This window comes from Periplaneta americana, chromosome 6 (genome assembly GCF_040183065.1).
Source record: "Periplaneta americana isolate PAMFEO1 chromosome 6, P.americana_PAMFEO1_priV1, whole genome shotgun sequence".
Taxonomy (NCBI): Eukaryota; Metazoa; Arthropoda; class Insecta; order Blattodea; family Blattidae; genus Periplaneta; species Periplaneta americana.
The window spans coordinates 123,123,570-123,140,816 of NC_091122.1; the positions used below are offsets into that span (position 1 = coordinate 123,123,570).

The 17,247-nt window shown below is 34.3% G+C and overlaps 1 protein-coding gene across 6 annotated transcripts in view; it reads left to right on the plus strand.

Moving 5' to 3' along the window:
* zip (myosin heavy chain 10) overlaps positions 1 to 17,247 on the plus strand; it is a 352,102-nt gene that overhangs the window by 332,486 nt on the left and 2,369 nt on the right. For 3 of the 6 annotated variants that reach the window (XM_069828865.1, XM_069828866.1, XM_069828867.1), the window contains 5 exons: positions 402 to 446; positions 4,717 to 4,859; positions 5,994 to 6,183; positions 6,737 to 6,854; positions 9,711 to 9,874. In XM_069828865.1, coding sequence (XP_069684966.1) covers positions 402 to 446; positions 4,717 to 4,859; positions 5,994 to 6,183; positions 6,737 to 6,854; positions 9,711 to 9,874 — 660 coding nt within the window. Of the gene's footprint in view, positions 1 to 401; positions 447 to 4,716; positions 4,860 to 5,993; positions 6,184 to 6,736; positions 6,855 to 9,710; positions 9,875 to 11,055; positions 11,236 to 17,247 lie in introns of all 6 variants that reach the window. The other 3 variants (XM_069828869.1, XM_069828870.1, XR_011332669.1) reach the window with 2 other exon arrangements.

Sequence of the window (17,247 nt, forward strand, 5' to 3'; positions counted from 1 at the left end):
AAGTGGCCCTCCTTACTTGTGATACATACTAGCATGCAGTAAAAATATATTATCAAGTTCGAGACTGGCGAAAATGATGTAATTTTGAGGACGGTCATGGTATCAATTTATGAATTATAGCTTGCAATTTGTTAATTCATATTTAGAATTACTGATATATTAATCTAAAATTTCAAATACTCTAATTCGTTTCCATGAAAATGTAATTACATAGGAAATAGTATGTGACTAGATTTCCAATTTATAGCTGCAAGTCTGATGAAAAGAAAACTATTTTTTATGAATATATTGAGAATTTTAAATACAAAATCGTAGATTAATATGTTGACACTCTTGCATTTACTTTAATATGGTCTTCAGTTTTCTTGAATACATAAAAGCCAAGAAACATTCCATTGCAGGCGCAGATTAAGTGTTATAATGGCTAACAGCCCTGCACAAGCAGCGTAAGTTAAAATAATGGCTTGTCACCAAGCATGGACATTGCAAACCCATATACAGTCATGCTACTAACTGATAAATGGCTACGATCTAATACCCAAAACCCATTTATAAGATTGCCTTTGGTCCAAGAATGAAATAATAAAATAAATTTTATTTTTTTTTTTTAATATGCTTGTGCCTTTGATATTTCAGTGTGATATTCAGCAATAATCATCAGTCTCATTTGTGCATATATTCCCTGCATTATATCATTTATGAAAAGAACGTAATATGATACAAGAATATATAAGAGATTAGAGAACACAAACTCGTAAATTGCGAGTAGTTACTGAGAGTAACCTGAAAAGGTGATAAATGATTATTTATACGAGGTACAGTCATTGAGTTCGTGGACTGTTGTTCTGTTGCACCATATTACAAGAGCGCACGCGCGCACACACACACACACACACACACAGATATTCTCATCGTCCCTCAAAGGAATTGCCATTATCCAGTGTGCACGTCTATCAATGTTATTAAAATGCTGGAAACACTGCCGAAAGATATTGGCAGGAAGATCCCATACGGCTTCACTTGTGGCAGTGATAATCTCCTTGACCGACTGAAATCGACGTCCACATAATTTTTCTTTCAAGTGTGGAAAGAGAAAGAAATCGTATGGTTCGAGATCAGATGACTATGGAGGGCATGGCAAAACAGTGACCTGTTGCCTTGCCAGTTCCTCTTGGACGAACACAGATCGTTGTCGTATAGCAACAGCCAGTTCTTCCTATGCCAAAGCTTAGGACATTTACGACAAATTGAATCTTATAGATGGCGAAGAATCTTCTTGTACAGGGTTTTGTTTACAGTTGTTCCTTGCGGAACGAATTCCATGTGAACAATTTCCGATAAGTCGAAAAATAGTTCAAGTGATTTTTTTCCTTTGTAATAATAATGGTGATTTCGAGGTTGCCAATTGCGGATCGTACAGAAAACACCACGGTTCGTTTCCTATTATGATTCAGTTGAGAAACGTCGCATCATCGTCAGCACTACTGATAAGGTGACTGCAAATGATCATGTAATCATTACATTGGTCTTGTGTCAGGACACGTGGAACACTGTGCTGGGTAAGACATTACATGTTTGGGTCATCAGACAGAATTTTGTGGTACATACCATTGCTGATCCTACTGCTGCTGCGAGATCATCTGCCAATTGGGAACTGTTGGTACACACTCATATTGCAACTTCTTCAATCTTGTGTTCAGTTCGGGCCATTTTTGGCTGATGAGTATGTTAATCATCCTCCAAATATCTCTGCCCTGTGCAAAACATTGGTATCATTTAAGCACAGCACTGTAACCTAAGGCTTCTTCGCCTTACATTTGCTTGATCATTTGAAACGTTTCGTTAGCTGATTTGCCTATTTTTTTTGGGGATAAAACTTGGCATTTGCCCTTGGCTCAAACTGTGACATTCTCGAGTTTCACCGCTTGCATTCAACTACCCTTCACAACAGAGACTTTATTTCTGCTTACATTATATGCACGCAACTGCCTTTTGCTGGGACGAGAGAAGAACTGACACATCATTATCCTGTGGTGCAGTTTATCTGTAGTGCACCATATCGAAACTATGCAGCCCATCTGCGAACTTAATGTCTGTACCTCGCATACTTAATATTAAGTTTAATGAAAGGAACTAATTGTAAAATAATTATTTCTGTATTGTGAAATAAATTCTAGAAAAATTTCAGTAAAATCATCCCAGTCCTGTATTAATTTCCCACTGCACCTTCACCCCCATTTTATATAATCGGCAATGAGATTCATGAAGAAATATATCTTGATTTCTTATATTTCAAACAAATCTTTATTATAAAACGTAGAGTATCACACATAATTCTTTGGAGTTGTGGGAACAGACGAAGGAAGTATATCTGCTCAGGAAAAGGAGAAACGTAATTTTAATAAAATTAGATTATTAAGTGACTTTGAATTTGAGATCTTCAAAGAGAAATGTAGCAGGAGTTATGATATGATGTATGCAGCTGGCAGATAACATCAGTGCATGCATTAATCTAGCACGCCCTGCATTTAGTATCTGTTTCATTATTTGGTGATTCATTTGGAATTACAAATAAATAAAACAAGATACAAAGTCTGACATGCTTTTCAGCTTGTGTATCATTTTGGATAGATAATTGTCGGTGTTGTAGTATTGTACTGAATTGCAGTATCGTATGAGTTTACTGCTTGAATAGAGCTCTCTAAATTATAATAAATAAAAAAATCTTCCTACATGTATGATAAATCGGTTAAAATTTCCTTACATTCGATTCTGATTTGAAGGAAAGAAGCAAGAGCAGATCATAAAAACTGTTTCTGAATGAGATGTTGACAAAATGCTTCCCTTGTCCCTATATTATTTTGAATTGTGCGTGTGTGTGTGTTTTGTGTGAATTGACAAGGAAAATATTTTGCGCATATAAACGTTATTGGACAAAGTGGTCTTTGGGTCTAGGGCTTACTTTTCTGAAAAATTGGCATTTAGTTTTGAGCTTCGAGTAAATGGCAACACTGTATAATGAAATTGCTAGGAAATGTGAATTGAGACTCATAATATTAGTGCAAAAGCTAGGTAAGCTAGGTCTTGTAGAATTATATGATCTTAAAGAATTGAAAACTGAAGTTGGAGAGTTCAGAACTAGAATAGGTAGTCCTTTCTTTTATTTTCTTTTTAGCATTATTTACTACATCTACATATGATTTCTTGTTGAAATTTAAAATAGATTTCAATCTGTAATTACTGTATATATTTGGTGTAACTTATGAAGTTCAAACCTTCTTCTGACAGTTGACTAAACAACAATTTACTTGAATATTGCAACATACCACCTCACCATAATGCACGAGTCAGCTCTAATGGAGCACATGCAATGCATTTGGAATGTTGGTTTCCATGGTAATCCGGCTGTGATTTGCTGGAAGTGACAGAGTCGTGTTTGTATTCAGTTTGTGGACATAGTTTTTTTTGGGGGGCGGGGGGAACTCAATTTTTACATTGTGTTATACACGGAAAATATTTTTTTTTTAATCGGTATGAGTGTACTAAAATGTGCAGATGATCCTTCTAATGGGAAAACAAAGTCATATTTATTTCTTTTTTTTATTTTGTGGACAAAGTCTCTTTTGAAAGTTTGCTCCTCATATAGTCTTGATTATTCAATGAGGACGGCGAGGTCTCATATATGAATATATAAAGGAACATTTTCTGTCTATTGCATAGCAAAGCATTGCTATATGCTGAAAACTCAAAATTTGAAAAAGTAAGCCTTGGACCCAAATGTTTAGCAGGAGTATTTTTGACTCAGTTTTGCAATAGATATAATGTTATGCTCATTCTTTGTGGGAATTGTGAACCATTCTGTACTTGCTTTGTGTTGAATTTTTAATTATTGGTACACGGATTTTTTTATGTTTTTATAACTTGTATCAGGTTCATCAGTTCAATTTCACAAAGATCTCAAAAAAATTGGTAATTGTCATAGTTTGCATTAATTACTAGATTTGTGGGCACATCACAGTAGCAATATGATTTAGGTCGTCTATTTAATTTTATGAATGATATGAATAGATAAGCAATAGAAGGCAAGTGGAATGAGAGGACCTCCTCTCCACCGCATATTTAATTTAGGTTTGCTGGGATTTGAAAGTAGGTCTCTATTGTGTAAAATGAATGTGCTAGGAACTCAAGCCAACAATGCATCTTGCTTGTTCTAAGGGACATTCACTGTAGAAATTCCATACAGTTGATCTCCTGAATAGGAGAAACGATATAGCAGTATTCTATTGCACTCTTCATCACTGATGAAGTTTATTGTGTAATTAGATAGAGATGCTGGAATGAAAACAGGAGAAATGAAAGTATCGTGAGAAAGCAGTCTTTGTTAACCATGAATTTCACTTGGACAAGCCAGTATTTGTACTCAGATCTCCACTATGGAAATCAGTACACTAGTCAGTCATACAGGAAAGAGTATTATGACAGCAGTGTGTCTGCAGTTTTAAAATATTATGAACTCTTCAAAAATAAGATTCTTAGAACCATTTACAAATATGGGAGACTGAAAGTACAGGTGATGTAATGAGATGGATATACAGAGGAATTATTTTCATGTAATGGATTGAATAGAAACATTTGCTTTACATTCTTAAACTTATGCTATTAAATTATTAAAATAAGTTTGTTTATATATATCTAAGCATTATTCTTACTTTTTAGTACACTTCTTCTTGATGAAAAACGACGACTGGAAGCTCGTATTGCGACTTTGGAGGAAGAACTGGAAGAGGAACAGAGTAACTCTGAGATCCTCATGGATAGGGCACGCAAAGCTCAAATCTCCATTGAACAACTTACAACAGGTAAGAATTCAGCAGTGAAAATACTTGCATTAGATTAGAGTATATTGTTATTGTTCCTGCAATAACTCCTACATGACATATTTATCGATTTTCAGATTTTTGCTCTATTAAATAACTTAAATAGTGATACAGCAAATAATAAAATCTCCTACATGTGATTATATTTCTTTCTTTCGAAAATTTAAGAATTCCCAGTCTCCTGTGTACTACTGCCATAGAATGAATAAATGTGTTTTTCTTCCTACTGAACAATTTTATGTTTAGCACATAGGAGTTATTGCAGGAACAACGACGATATGTGGTAGCCGGACACACAAACCTGTACTATTCAGTGGTGTAGCAGTTACCATGCTTGTCATTAGATTCAAAGTTCATAGGTCTAATAAAAATTCTTAACTATGTCTTTTTTCCAAAGTGAAGTAAAGAAGGACTCCTGTGTTAGAGATTTACACCCTTGATTGGAGAAAGGGCTCTAGACAGAACTACAGCAGGTCAGATGTTTCATTCCTCCACAAAGCTTCAGATATGTATGTACCTGCAAACCAATATGACTGATCAAAATACCCCTCATTTCTCATGACAAACAAGAACTGAAAAGACTACAGTGGACTATAGTGGACTTTATGTTATCAGCAAACAGCTGGATACATTAAGATGATTGATTGATTAAATATTTCAATTGACATTCACAAATGTTTAGATATTGTATGAAAATGCCATTGAGGCGAAAGTGTTTGCAATAGAAATAACATTAGAAACAAATTATTACATGTTGTAAAATTTGTTTTTTAATTAGTTAGATAAGTCATTTGAATGAAAACCACAAATAAAATTAATTATATTGATATCAATCCTATAAATCAATTTGAATGGCTTGTCCTGTTTAGATTGATATTTACTATCTACTGAATTTCCTTCCCCACTTCTTCAGTTAACTTTCTCATTCCCTGAGACATATAGATTGATGGTGTTTATGAAAAGAATATAAACTTTCCCAATTGTTTGCATATGTGTACAACTGTTATGTGGGACACTACAGACGCTTAGCAGTACGAAACTTGAGGGAATTGTTCTTGTTGCGTGATATTTGTATGCTCTATTGATTTGTGATGAAACAATATTCATTGTTAACAGACCTGGCTGCAGAGAGATCAACGACACAGAAACTGGAGACAGGACGAATGCTTCTTGAGAGACAGAACAAGGAACTGAAGGCAAAATTGGTAGAACTGGAGACAGCACAGAGGACCAAGACAAAGGCTACTATTGCTGCATTGGAGAGCAAGATCAACAACTTGGAGGAACAGCTGGAGGCTGAAGCAAAGTAAGATTTGTCGAGTTCTTTCCTCTCTCTCTGTCTGTAAACCCCTATGCACGTAATTTTTGTTTGTCATTTAAAAAGTCATTACTGTACACATACACACATACCAAAACACAAATGATGTTAGTGATTATATCGAAGTTGTTTTCAGTGGTCAAGTTCTTTCCATGCTTGTTATTGGATCAGAATTGAGAATATTTGATATTGTAAGTGACAATAAAAATCCTTAGCATATGTTTCTTCAGAAAGAAAGTAAAGTTAGAGTTTCCATGTCACAGATTTATGACAGTAAAAGAATCCTAGTCAAGAAAAAATTATCGGTAAATTTTCATCCCTATGAATTATTCCTGTTGTGTGACATCTATAGACAGTCTCGACTGGACTGCTCTACACACATTTGTTGGTCTTCTTACTTTTATCTAACAGGAGATCTGTGATACACTATTCACTTCCACAAGTCAACAGTATTAATACTTTTATGTATGACAAATATTTCTGAATTATAACCAAGCAAATAAGGATGTTAAATGTTGCAACTTTCATTGTTTTGCTTCAGGGAACGATTTGGTCAGCAGAAGATAAACCGAAAACAGGAAAAGAAACTGAAGGAGTTGGTCATGCAGCTGGAGGATGAACGAAGACATGCCGATCAGTATAAGGAACAGGTGGAGAAGGTATGGCACTCAGATTTAGGCTTGTATGATCAACTGTTGTAGTTTTCTAATATATTAAGTACATTGTTTTGGAATTACACGTGCTTATTGCACTCTTCTTTCACATTCTTCTTATTTTCCATTCATCTCGCTGTTCATCTGCTCCTCTTCTACCTTTTTTTTCCTCTAATTATTCATACTTGTTTATGGATCCAAGATATGCAGCCTAAATTGTTGGATTTTTACATAGAAAAAGGCTCCAATGCAGGTTCCATTAGACAAGGAAATAAAAGTATCGGCCATTAATGCAGCTCTAATGTTTTCTTCCAGTTTACTCTGCAAAAAAAAATATGCATCCTGTATAATTCAATGGATGCTTAAGATATTCTGCAGTACCATCTTTACGATCATGCTTAAATCATTGAAATTCAGAATATTTTTGTGTCCTTAAAATACAAAAATGTAACACTCTAATGAGTGCCTGCACATCGTGGCTTGGCCAGGAATGAGGCTACAGACAAAATTACGAAGGAAGCATCTTTTCTGAAATTAGTTTTACAAGAAAGATTTCCACTATCGAAGTATATTACTGAGGCAGACATACTTTTAGGCAGCCACTGGAGCAGGAAGATGTCCATATATACTTGCTTGAAACAGTGTGGCTTTCACTGACAAGTGACAGCCTTTGCAGCCAAAGCAAGAACTGGACATATTGTCCGTCAGTTCCACTGTATATGTTCAGATTTCAGACTGTAAGCATGAAGATTTTAATAGAAAAATGATAAATCTTAGAATGGAATTAGAAATTGGATGCACCACTTAGGGGTATGTCAATATTAAAGAACTCTATATTTTGAGAAATCATATGATCAACACTTCTTGAGGCTGGAATCAAGTCTGCATGTATCAAAGAAAAAAAAAAGGAACCTCAGGCTGTGTGCAGTATATTTACTGCATGTAAACAATTGCTTTGTTCTTAAATCTTGGTAACATAATAACAATTGTGGAGGCTTCTGATGAAGCAGAAATGGGGACGTCTATTCAAAATCTTGGTGGTCCACAGCTTCGTCTTGTAAAGATAGTCACCGACATACATGTATGATGGGTAGGCCTATTGAATTGCCTGTAAGTGAGGCCAGTTGGGCAGAGACAATGGTTTAATACAATTGCGGAATTGCTGGAAATAAAACTGCTGACTTTCTTGCCAAAAAAGGATCCAATTTAATTCAGAATACAAATACAAGCCTACCTTTTACATCCATCAAAGGACTAATTAAAAATAAATATAAAATCAAGCAAAACCAAGCACTATGTACCAAAGCCAAAGATAAAAAATGGAGCATTTTAATAAAAAAAAAAAGAAACAAATTATTCCAGAAATCTCACGTAAATCTGCAGTAGCAAAATTCAGACTGCTTACAGAACACGATTATTTGGCCAAACACTTGAATAAAATAGGAATTTACACAAATCCAAATTGCCCTCTGTGCAACAAAGAAGAAGAAATGACTGAAGATCATCTACAAACCTGTGACGTTCTACCTGATGGATCCACCACAGAGAAATATTGGAGAGCAAGAACGCTAATGGCTTCGTTGCCAAAGCCTGGCATTAGATAACAACAACAACAGCATGATTTAATACAGTAGAACCCCTTTTTAACGAATCTCTGAGGGATTATTTTTGTTTCTTTAAAAGGGGGTTTACATGAAATTGGAAGGAAAGGTTAAAATAATTAGTACTAAAATGTGTTATATACCAAACATTATAATTATTTAATTCGACCTACAATTATATTTATATTATGCAACATATTTGCAACCAAGACCTCTTCAAGTGATATCTCTATCCAATGCTTTTGCTTCATTAAAGTCTCATTTTACTAACCTATGGATCAACAATTGGCTCTCTTCTGACAAAGGAAATATTTTACACTCTGTACAAAAGAAACCAAATGACCTGGAATTGTACAAAAACTTGCCCAGACATGTTCAAACATTTTTAACAAGAGCCAGAACAGGTCACATTGTCACTCAATTGTACCTACACCGATTTCACATTTCTGATAATCCTACGTGTCTGTGGTGTAATAATCATGATGAAGATCTGGAACACATTTTTATATATTGTCCATCCATAAACCACAAAAGAAGTAAATTAAAATCATCAGTGCCAGTTACAGAAGACACAGCCCTGCAGTATATATTGACTACACCTCACCTCTGGCTACTAGCAACAGGAATCTAGAATGAACACGGATCAAAATACCCCTCATTTCTCGTGAAAAATAACAACTGAATAGACTACAGTGGACTATAGTGGACTCTATGTTGTCAGCAAACAGCTGGATACATTAAGAAGATTGATTCATTATAATATTTTCTAATTCTTCAAATGGTGTGACATGAATGTTTTTCTGTTTGGTTGAACCCAAACCACACAGAAACTAGCATTGGAAATTTCTTCTTTCTTCATTATTCCCCATAATGAAGTACAGTGCATTCGCGTCAAGCTTGATCCGAAGAACGCAGATGGGAGCAAGCCTGTAGAGTGCAAGGTAGAATGTGGCAATCTCTGGCATATTGCACTCATATAACTTTCATTAATCAATGGCATGCACACAATCATACTTTTATTTCACTAACCTGTGTTACAGTAGATGCTGAAAGTGGTATCCATTAGCATTCACATATTCCCGACATCTTTTGATGAAATTTTAATTCACATGCAAAAATTATCAGACAATTGTTAAAAAACTGTGCCTAATTATCATAAAACTTTTTCTTATTTCATTTCTCAGAACTACAGTGTTGATGTAAACTCTGTGGAGTACAATAAATTAAATTAAATGTTTGTTGTGATTGTGTGTTTTTATAGATAAATGGCAGAGTAAAGGGCCTCAAGCGACAGCTGGATGAAGCAGAGGAAGAAATAAGCCGTGAAAAGGCACAAAAGAGGAAAGCACAGCGAGAAATGGAGGATATGATGGAGTCACACGAAAGCATGTCTCGAGAGCTTACTAACCTCAAAAATAAACTCAGGTAATACTAAGGATACATTTATTTAAATATTATTTTTATCTGATTTTGAAATTAGTAATATATTCGATTATTCTATTTATTGGCATACCAACAACTGTTTCGAGAGGATGCAGTTAATGAAAGCACTTTTTACCTAATGGAAATATATCCGTGTTTAGATTTGTACTTGTCATGTGCAAACGTATTTTCAAAGGGAAATACCTCACTACCTCAGAGAAAAGTTATGCAGTTAGTTTTAAGCGTAAGTCTCAAAACTGTGAATAAGTAATAATCAACTTAAGTTTATTGTTCGACAGTTTGCTATTCTTTGCTAATGCAAGAAGTGCATTGTACTATAATTGTGACCAGTATCAGAATTTAAAACTAAATGCCTAATAGTGAGTACTTTTTTTTAACTGTTTATTGTCCGAGTTATACAGAAAGAATAAAATTACGATATGAAGTTTTTTACTTCCAAGATTAATGTTGACTGGGAGAAACTCCCTCTTCCATTTAATTATATTTTAAAAATGAATTTCTTTTTACATATCAGCTGTTTATCTGTACAATTGTACCCTGAAGTATGTTTCACGGAAATTATTTGAAAACAATGTTAAGAATTTAGTCTGCATTGCATTATATTGACTTCCCTTTCTTTGTATTAGGCGACTATATTTTCGTACTGATACAAAGTAAACCATTTAAAATATAGATAGTACGTATATCAGTAATTTTGTGCTTCATTTCAGTGAGGTAGGTACTGTTTTCAAAAGTATCGAAAAGTTTGTTATTTGTTATAAGATTTCTAGCTTTTACTGTAATAGGATTGTGATAACATTTCTGAATGTTGCAGCCATGTGTTTAGGTTTAATTTCTCAACATATCGGAACTATAGTATTTCATTACAGTCTCATACACTGTCATTGTTGCTAGATTCTTTTGAATGTTATCGTAATTTCTATTTAAAAAATTACATCCTAGCATGTGTTAATTTGCTAGATACCGGTACTCTGCTTTTGTAAGAACTTCAATTGCATTTAGAAGGACTGGGTATCAGTTACTTGCTTTACTCATTTAAGGTAGTACCACTTTAACATTTAAAGCAAGTTTGAGAAATTGTGTTCACAAAGACTTTTTACTTTGAAAAAGTTTGAGAACAGAGGTTCGCATTGTTTTCATTTATTTTTTTTATGTGAATGCAGTGAAGAGCCACCTAATCCACCACCACCTCAGAGGAAGTCAAGCCGCCAATGATATTCTCATTGACCAGATCTTCAGATCATCAGTTAACTCTCCCCCTCTCTTTTTTCTTATTGTGTATCAACAACCGAGTATAATTTTCACCATTCTTGCAGTCTAGTTTATTTTCGAACTGAAGAAAGGTAAAGACCACTGTTGTATTGCATGGAGTTCAAGATATCCTTGTATGCAGCTAACAAGTGCAGTTCTCATTCCGACCTTATCTTAAACATACCTTACCTGACCCTATTACCAAGGCTTAAACGTACCTTAAAGCACAGATTTGATGCGTGAAATAGTTTTGACAGTAATTGTAGGATACCATGTAGGAGCCTTTGACAGTGGCACTTACCTTGACAAGTGTACTGATGTTTTGCCCTACCATTCCCCAGACAGAGATCTTCATTGATGACAGTCACTATCCTATAATCTTTTCGCTGTAAGAAAAATCCTAATGTAAACAATAGCACGTGACTGAAGTGAGGCTTCATTGGCCGCTGTTTGGCGCCATAGACTCTCAGTACATGTTCCCGCCTACTGTTGTACATTCTGTTTCATGTTAAACATTTCCCGTTACTCGTCAAGTGGGTCTAACCTCACTACTATGCATTCGTTTGCTTAGGAAACATTTATTTTATAATTACTGTACTTAAATTATTTTTAAGTCTTATGTCTTCACAGTGGACAGTTGAGGATGCAAAAGCCATACTTCAGTACCACGTGCTTACGTGAACAACTACGAGCTCAAGTGACGCCAGCTTGTTACAAGTTACAAGAACAGACTACCTCAGTATTACTGTTGGTATTCATCCACATTCATAGTACATAACAAAATATAAAAGTAGCTTTTCTTTTACATAGTGTTTTACATATGAGTAAAGTTAAATGTTTCATAATATTTAACAACTAGAATTCAATGTTTTATTTTCAAATAATACAAGATTGTGGTTTCCAAATACGAACTATATTTTCCTGCGTCATGTGAGTGTTTCGACTGAGAGCCAATCACGGGTATGACAGCAACGTGCTTATGTTTACATTAGGATTTTTCTTACAGCGAAAACAGTATACATTTGAGACTGTGACTCACTATCACACGCTACCTAAATCTTTAAGCTATAATTATTTCATGGGACCCTTAAATATAGATACCATATACTATGAAGTTCACATGTCTTGTTTTGAATTACTTTCCTTCATACAGTACAAAATAACAATCTAATAATATCCAGTAAGGTGTCAACCAAAAGGTAGGTGGACACTATGTGCATTGTGAGAGATCACTTACTAATGAAGGAAAATGGAGATTCTGGAGCTTGCTTCTTCTATATTTCGAGCATGTGCAGTAAAAAATTTTTTTAACCCTACTGTTATAATAATTGGTCTCTTGGTCCAATCCAATTTGAAATCTAAAAGTTGAATTGCTTAATTCTGTAGTGTATATGACATTTAAAAATATGTTAAAATATTAAATCTGTGGCACAACAACCTATTGAGGGCCAAGGCCATCCAGATAACTACTGCCTCATGTTCACATGCCTTAGAAGAGATGAACAATCATCTAACAAGTATGAAGGTAATATGTGGTCAGCATGATCTTCCTCCTAGCTGTTACAGCTGGCTTATGAAACCGCATTTTACTACTCACTGTAGCTTCCTAAATTCATCATGACACTGGGTGGGTACCAGTCCCACACACTCGATATTTCATGAGAAAATTTCTTCCCTCTCAATAAGCACTCAATCCATACTGATAGTCCAAGGCATGACACATTAGACTATACAGCTATTGTGTCGTAAGAAAGGTATTCTGTTATTTTTTCAAGAAATATTTTGGAACTCCTGAATAGATTCTCATGACAATGGATGTATAAAAAGGTCTGTAATTTATTTATAGAATTAGCATATAGTTTAGAAAAGGTAATTTACGTATCAGCCACTAGCGAGGTCTAGTGGTAGCAGGTGATACTTAACTCAGAGACTGTGCTCAGTCTTGGAATTTGAATCTCTCTTGTGAGTATTATCTGGGTATTTTTCGAGGTTTTCTGCAGTTAGGACTAACGTAACACAATCCCATGGCGAATTTTGAACTGATTTCGCCAAAATATAATTTTGCAGTCCCTAATTCACTGAAGCTAGATAATCGCTTTGTTTATATTATGCAACATAGTTAAATAACTTCATTAAAAATAGTTCTTACCAGTATGAAATTTCTTAAACTAATTAGACAAAGATATTTGACTGCAGAATTAATTTACTTAATGACATGTTGTTTTGATATTTCACAAGTAGTAGTGACTTGTTTATAAACTCTGATCACAGTACAGTGATTGCAAAATTATAAAAAAATTTTATTTTGTGTATCTTATTTATGTACAGTAGTGGCAAAAAAACCGGACCGAGCCTTGTAGCTGTTTTCTGAGTCTTGTTCACTGCAGAGCACGATAGACTGGTAACTAAGACTTTCCTGGTTCGAATCCTGCCTGGGAAGGAAACTTTTTTTTTTGTTCCTTGTTCAAATTTATTCCCAATACTTTTCGATTGCAGCGATATTTTACTACTTACCTAATTAACTTACTATTCCCAGAACATGAATTTTACCACTGAACATGAATTGTATTCCAATGGATACCATCCCATTGTGGAATCCTGGGAAACGAGAATGCGGATGCTTTAGTAAAGAAGAGCAGCACTGCTACTTACAGACCTGTTACTAAATCTACGTATTACTCTGTGAAGAGATTTATTAAATCTACATACTTAGACTTCAACAAACAAAATTTGATAACACAATCTCGCTCATATAATATGGGAACACTCTTAACTCATATACCCTAAAATTGATGACAAATTCCGTTTTTGATCTCAGCTCCTCAATTGGGCTTTCGAGTATTCCACCATGTTCTGGAACCTTGACATTTTCTTAACATAGGAAATGTCAAGTTCCAGAACATGGAATACCCAAAAGCCTAATTGAAACATTCTACAGAAAGGAACCAACCCACAAAAAAAATGTAACAACTCAAATAATTCCAAGGATCCATATTTTGATCAAAGATACGTCCTATAATATGTTCTTGATTAAAGCAATAAGTATGTATTAAAGATATTTTATTAATTTGTTCTACAGAATAATATCTGTAATATTGACAATTAATATTTGAGGAGAAAAATTCGCTCTGGCGCCAGGGATCGAAGCCGGGTCCTTGGTTCTACGTACCAAGCACTCTGACCACTGAGCTACGCCGAATTCAATCCACAGCACTGGACTGAACCTTCCTCCTTGAATGCTTCCCTTTTGGCCTGACTCCAAGTTAGGCATATATGTTGACGTATATGTCCAATGTCAAGTGCCATTATATTACAAGCGCACTCAGTTGAGTGACTTGTTTGGCCGGGATTCCACAGTTAAGTGCACAGTAATCTGTACAGAAATATGCGCTGCTAGCTATGAGAATATTAAAGATATTTTATTAATTTGTCCTACAGAATAATATCTGTAATATTGACAATTAATATTTGAGGAAAAAAATTCACTCCTGCGCCGGGGATCGAACCTGGGTCCTTGGTTCTAAGTACCAAGTGCTCTGACCACTGAGCTACGCCGAATTCAATCCACAGCACCGGACCGAACCTTCCTCCTTGAATGTTTCCCTTTCGGCCTGACTCCAAGTTAGGCATATATGTTGACGTATATGTCCAATGTCAACTGCCATATTTAATATTCTCATAGGTAGCAGCACATATTTCTGTACAGTTTACTGTGCACTTAACTACGGAATCCTGGCCTAACAAGTCACTCAACTGAGTGCGCTCCTAATATAATGGCAGTTGACATTGGACATATACGTCAACATACATGTCTAACTTGGAGTCAGACCAAAAGGGAAACATTCTAGGAGGAAGGTTCGGTCCGGTGCTGTGGATTGAATTCGGCGTAGCTCAGTGGTCAGAGTGCTTGGTACGTAGAACCAAGGATCCGGGTTCGATCCCCGGTGCCGGAGCGAATTTTTCTCCTCAAATATTAATTAATAAGTATGTAGTTATATTTACTTGTGAATTTATTACTTAAGTTTAACTTTAAAGTGCATTTTTCTCAGTTTACAGTTTAGGTATCATGTGGGTTGGCTCTTTTCTGCAAAATGTGATCCAATTCTGATCACAGTAACCATGAAAGCTTAAAAACTCCTATAATATATTATAATTTATATTATAGATATATTTATCAAAAGGATGTTGTAACAAAATACATAATATTCTGACTGCTCTCCAATGTCTCATCAAAGCATTATGTAACATTAGACAATTTCTTTAAAATGAATTTACATTAAACACTATCATACGCCAAAACATTACTATAATTGGCACAATTTATGGAGTTCAGCACCCAACAATGAGTAATGGAAGTGGGCTCTCTACTGATAGTTTTCTGCAGTCTGTGGAACAGTGTTCAAAGATTCACAAGTATTGTATTAATGACATCAGGGACAAAAAAATAGGACTATTGTTATAATCTAGTTCTAAATCGAATAAGTAATAATATTTTGTAGAAACTTGTACTTTTTTTATTTGTAGGTAATTTTTCAACAATGTCTTCAAGATTATTTTTATAGACGGTATTTATTTTTAGATTATAAAATTTCAAACACTGATTATTAAAATATTCCTCTAAGATACTTTTAGTGTTACGTTTTTAATCCTATCTGACCATATTTACCATTCCAGCCATAGTCTGAAGTTTAACTTCCTATAAATTCCTACTGCGTGATATTCCCCAGTGACTCTTAAAAATATATATATATATTTATATATATTTTTAAGCTTCTTTTCTGTAATGATTGTTATGTGAGTTCATCACTTGATATGGAATTAAATTTCCCCCCTGTTCCTCGCACTTCTTGTACTTGTTTTTCTCCCTTGTGTTAATTAGATGAGTTATCTAATTTCTAACAACCTGTATTTTATTTCTATGGATCTGATTTTGCCTCCTTCACATCACATATTCTTCACTTTGTTATCTCTGTTAATTTCTCAGCATTATTCGGAATTTTTAGATTTAAATAATATTGTATTCTTCTCTACAGGTCTTGTCATGTCCATATATGATGAATTTCATTTCCATTCAGTTGAATTTGCATTATTTTCCAAAATTGTGACTAGTTGTATGGCTGTGACTTGAGCATTGACACAGATTTCAGTCATTTCCATGAGATATTTACACTCTATAAAGTGTATCATTCATAATTCTTGCACTGGTATTGCAGATCATTGGTAGAATGATAGGAGGGAAAAGGTCAGTAGAATATGGCCAGCCAGAGTTAGTTGTTTTCTTGACAGAAGACATTTTTGTTACCAAATCTTTAAAGTAAAACTTAATAGTAGCCTACCTCTTAATGTGATGAGTTGAAAAATATTCTTCAGCACTAGTTAGAAAGTTTGATTGCAACTTGTTCCCAAATAGTAAACTTAATTGCCAAATTTATATTAAAACACATCACAACGAGCACAATAATAATAATAATAATAATGACAAAGTATCTCGCATTATCACCCACATAATATGAAAAATTATAAATTTACTACGATATAAATAGAATAGACGTATGTTTGCTTCAGTTTTTGGCACATGCATTTCCGGAGATAGATTTAATCTCGAAAAATGATTGCAGCTGCTATCAGTGATGTTTATAGTTCATTTTTCTCAAGTTTTGTTTACAAAATAATGTCATATCTACAATATGTGAACAATAAAATTGACATAGAACAGTATTTGAGTCGAAAATGTACTGTACAGTGTTTAACACATTATTAAGCAAATGAAAATACTACATTTCATTACAAATTTCTGTGGTAATTGCATTTCTTATTATTTACTTAATGAATTTGATTACCACTAACTTAAATTATTTATTTATTTATTTATTTATTTATTCGAATGACAGGTACAAACATAACTTATCTTTGACCTAAACACAACCTCAAGATTAAAACAATATAACCTGATACAACTCAAAATTAGATCTGATAAAGTAACTAAACAAAATCCTTAAAGAACTAAAAACTAAGAACTAACTTAAATAAAAGATAACTTATTTCAAAAGTTTATGTAGAATGACGTAAATAATTTTTTTTATAATACAGGCAGCTCTTTCAGT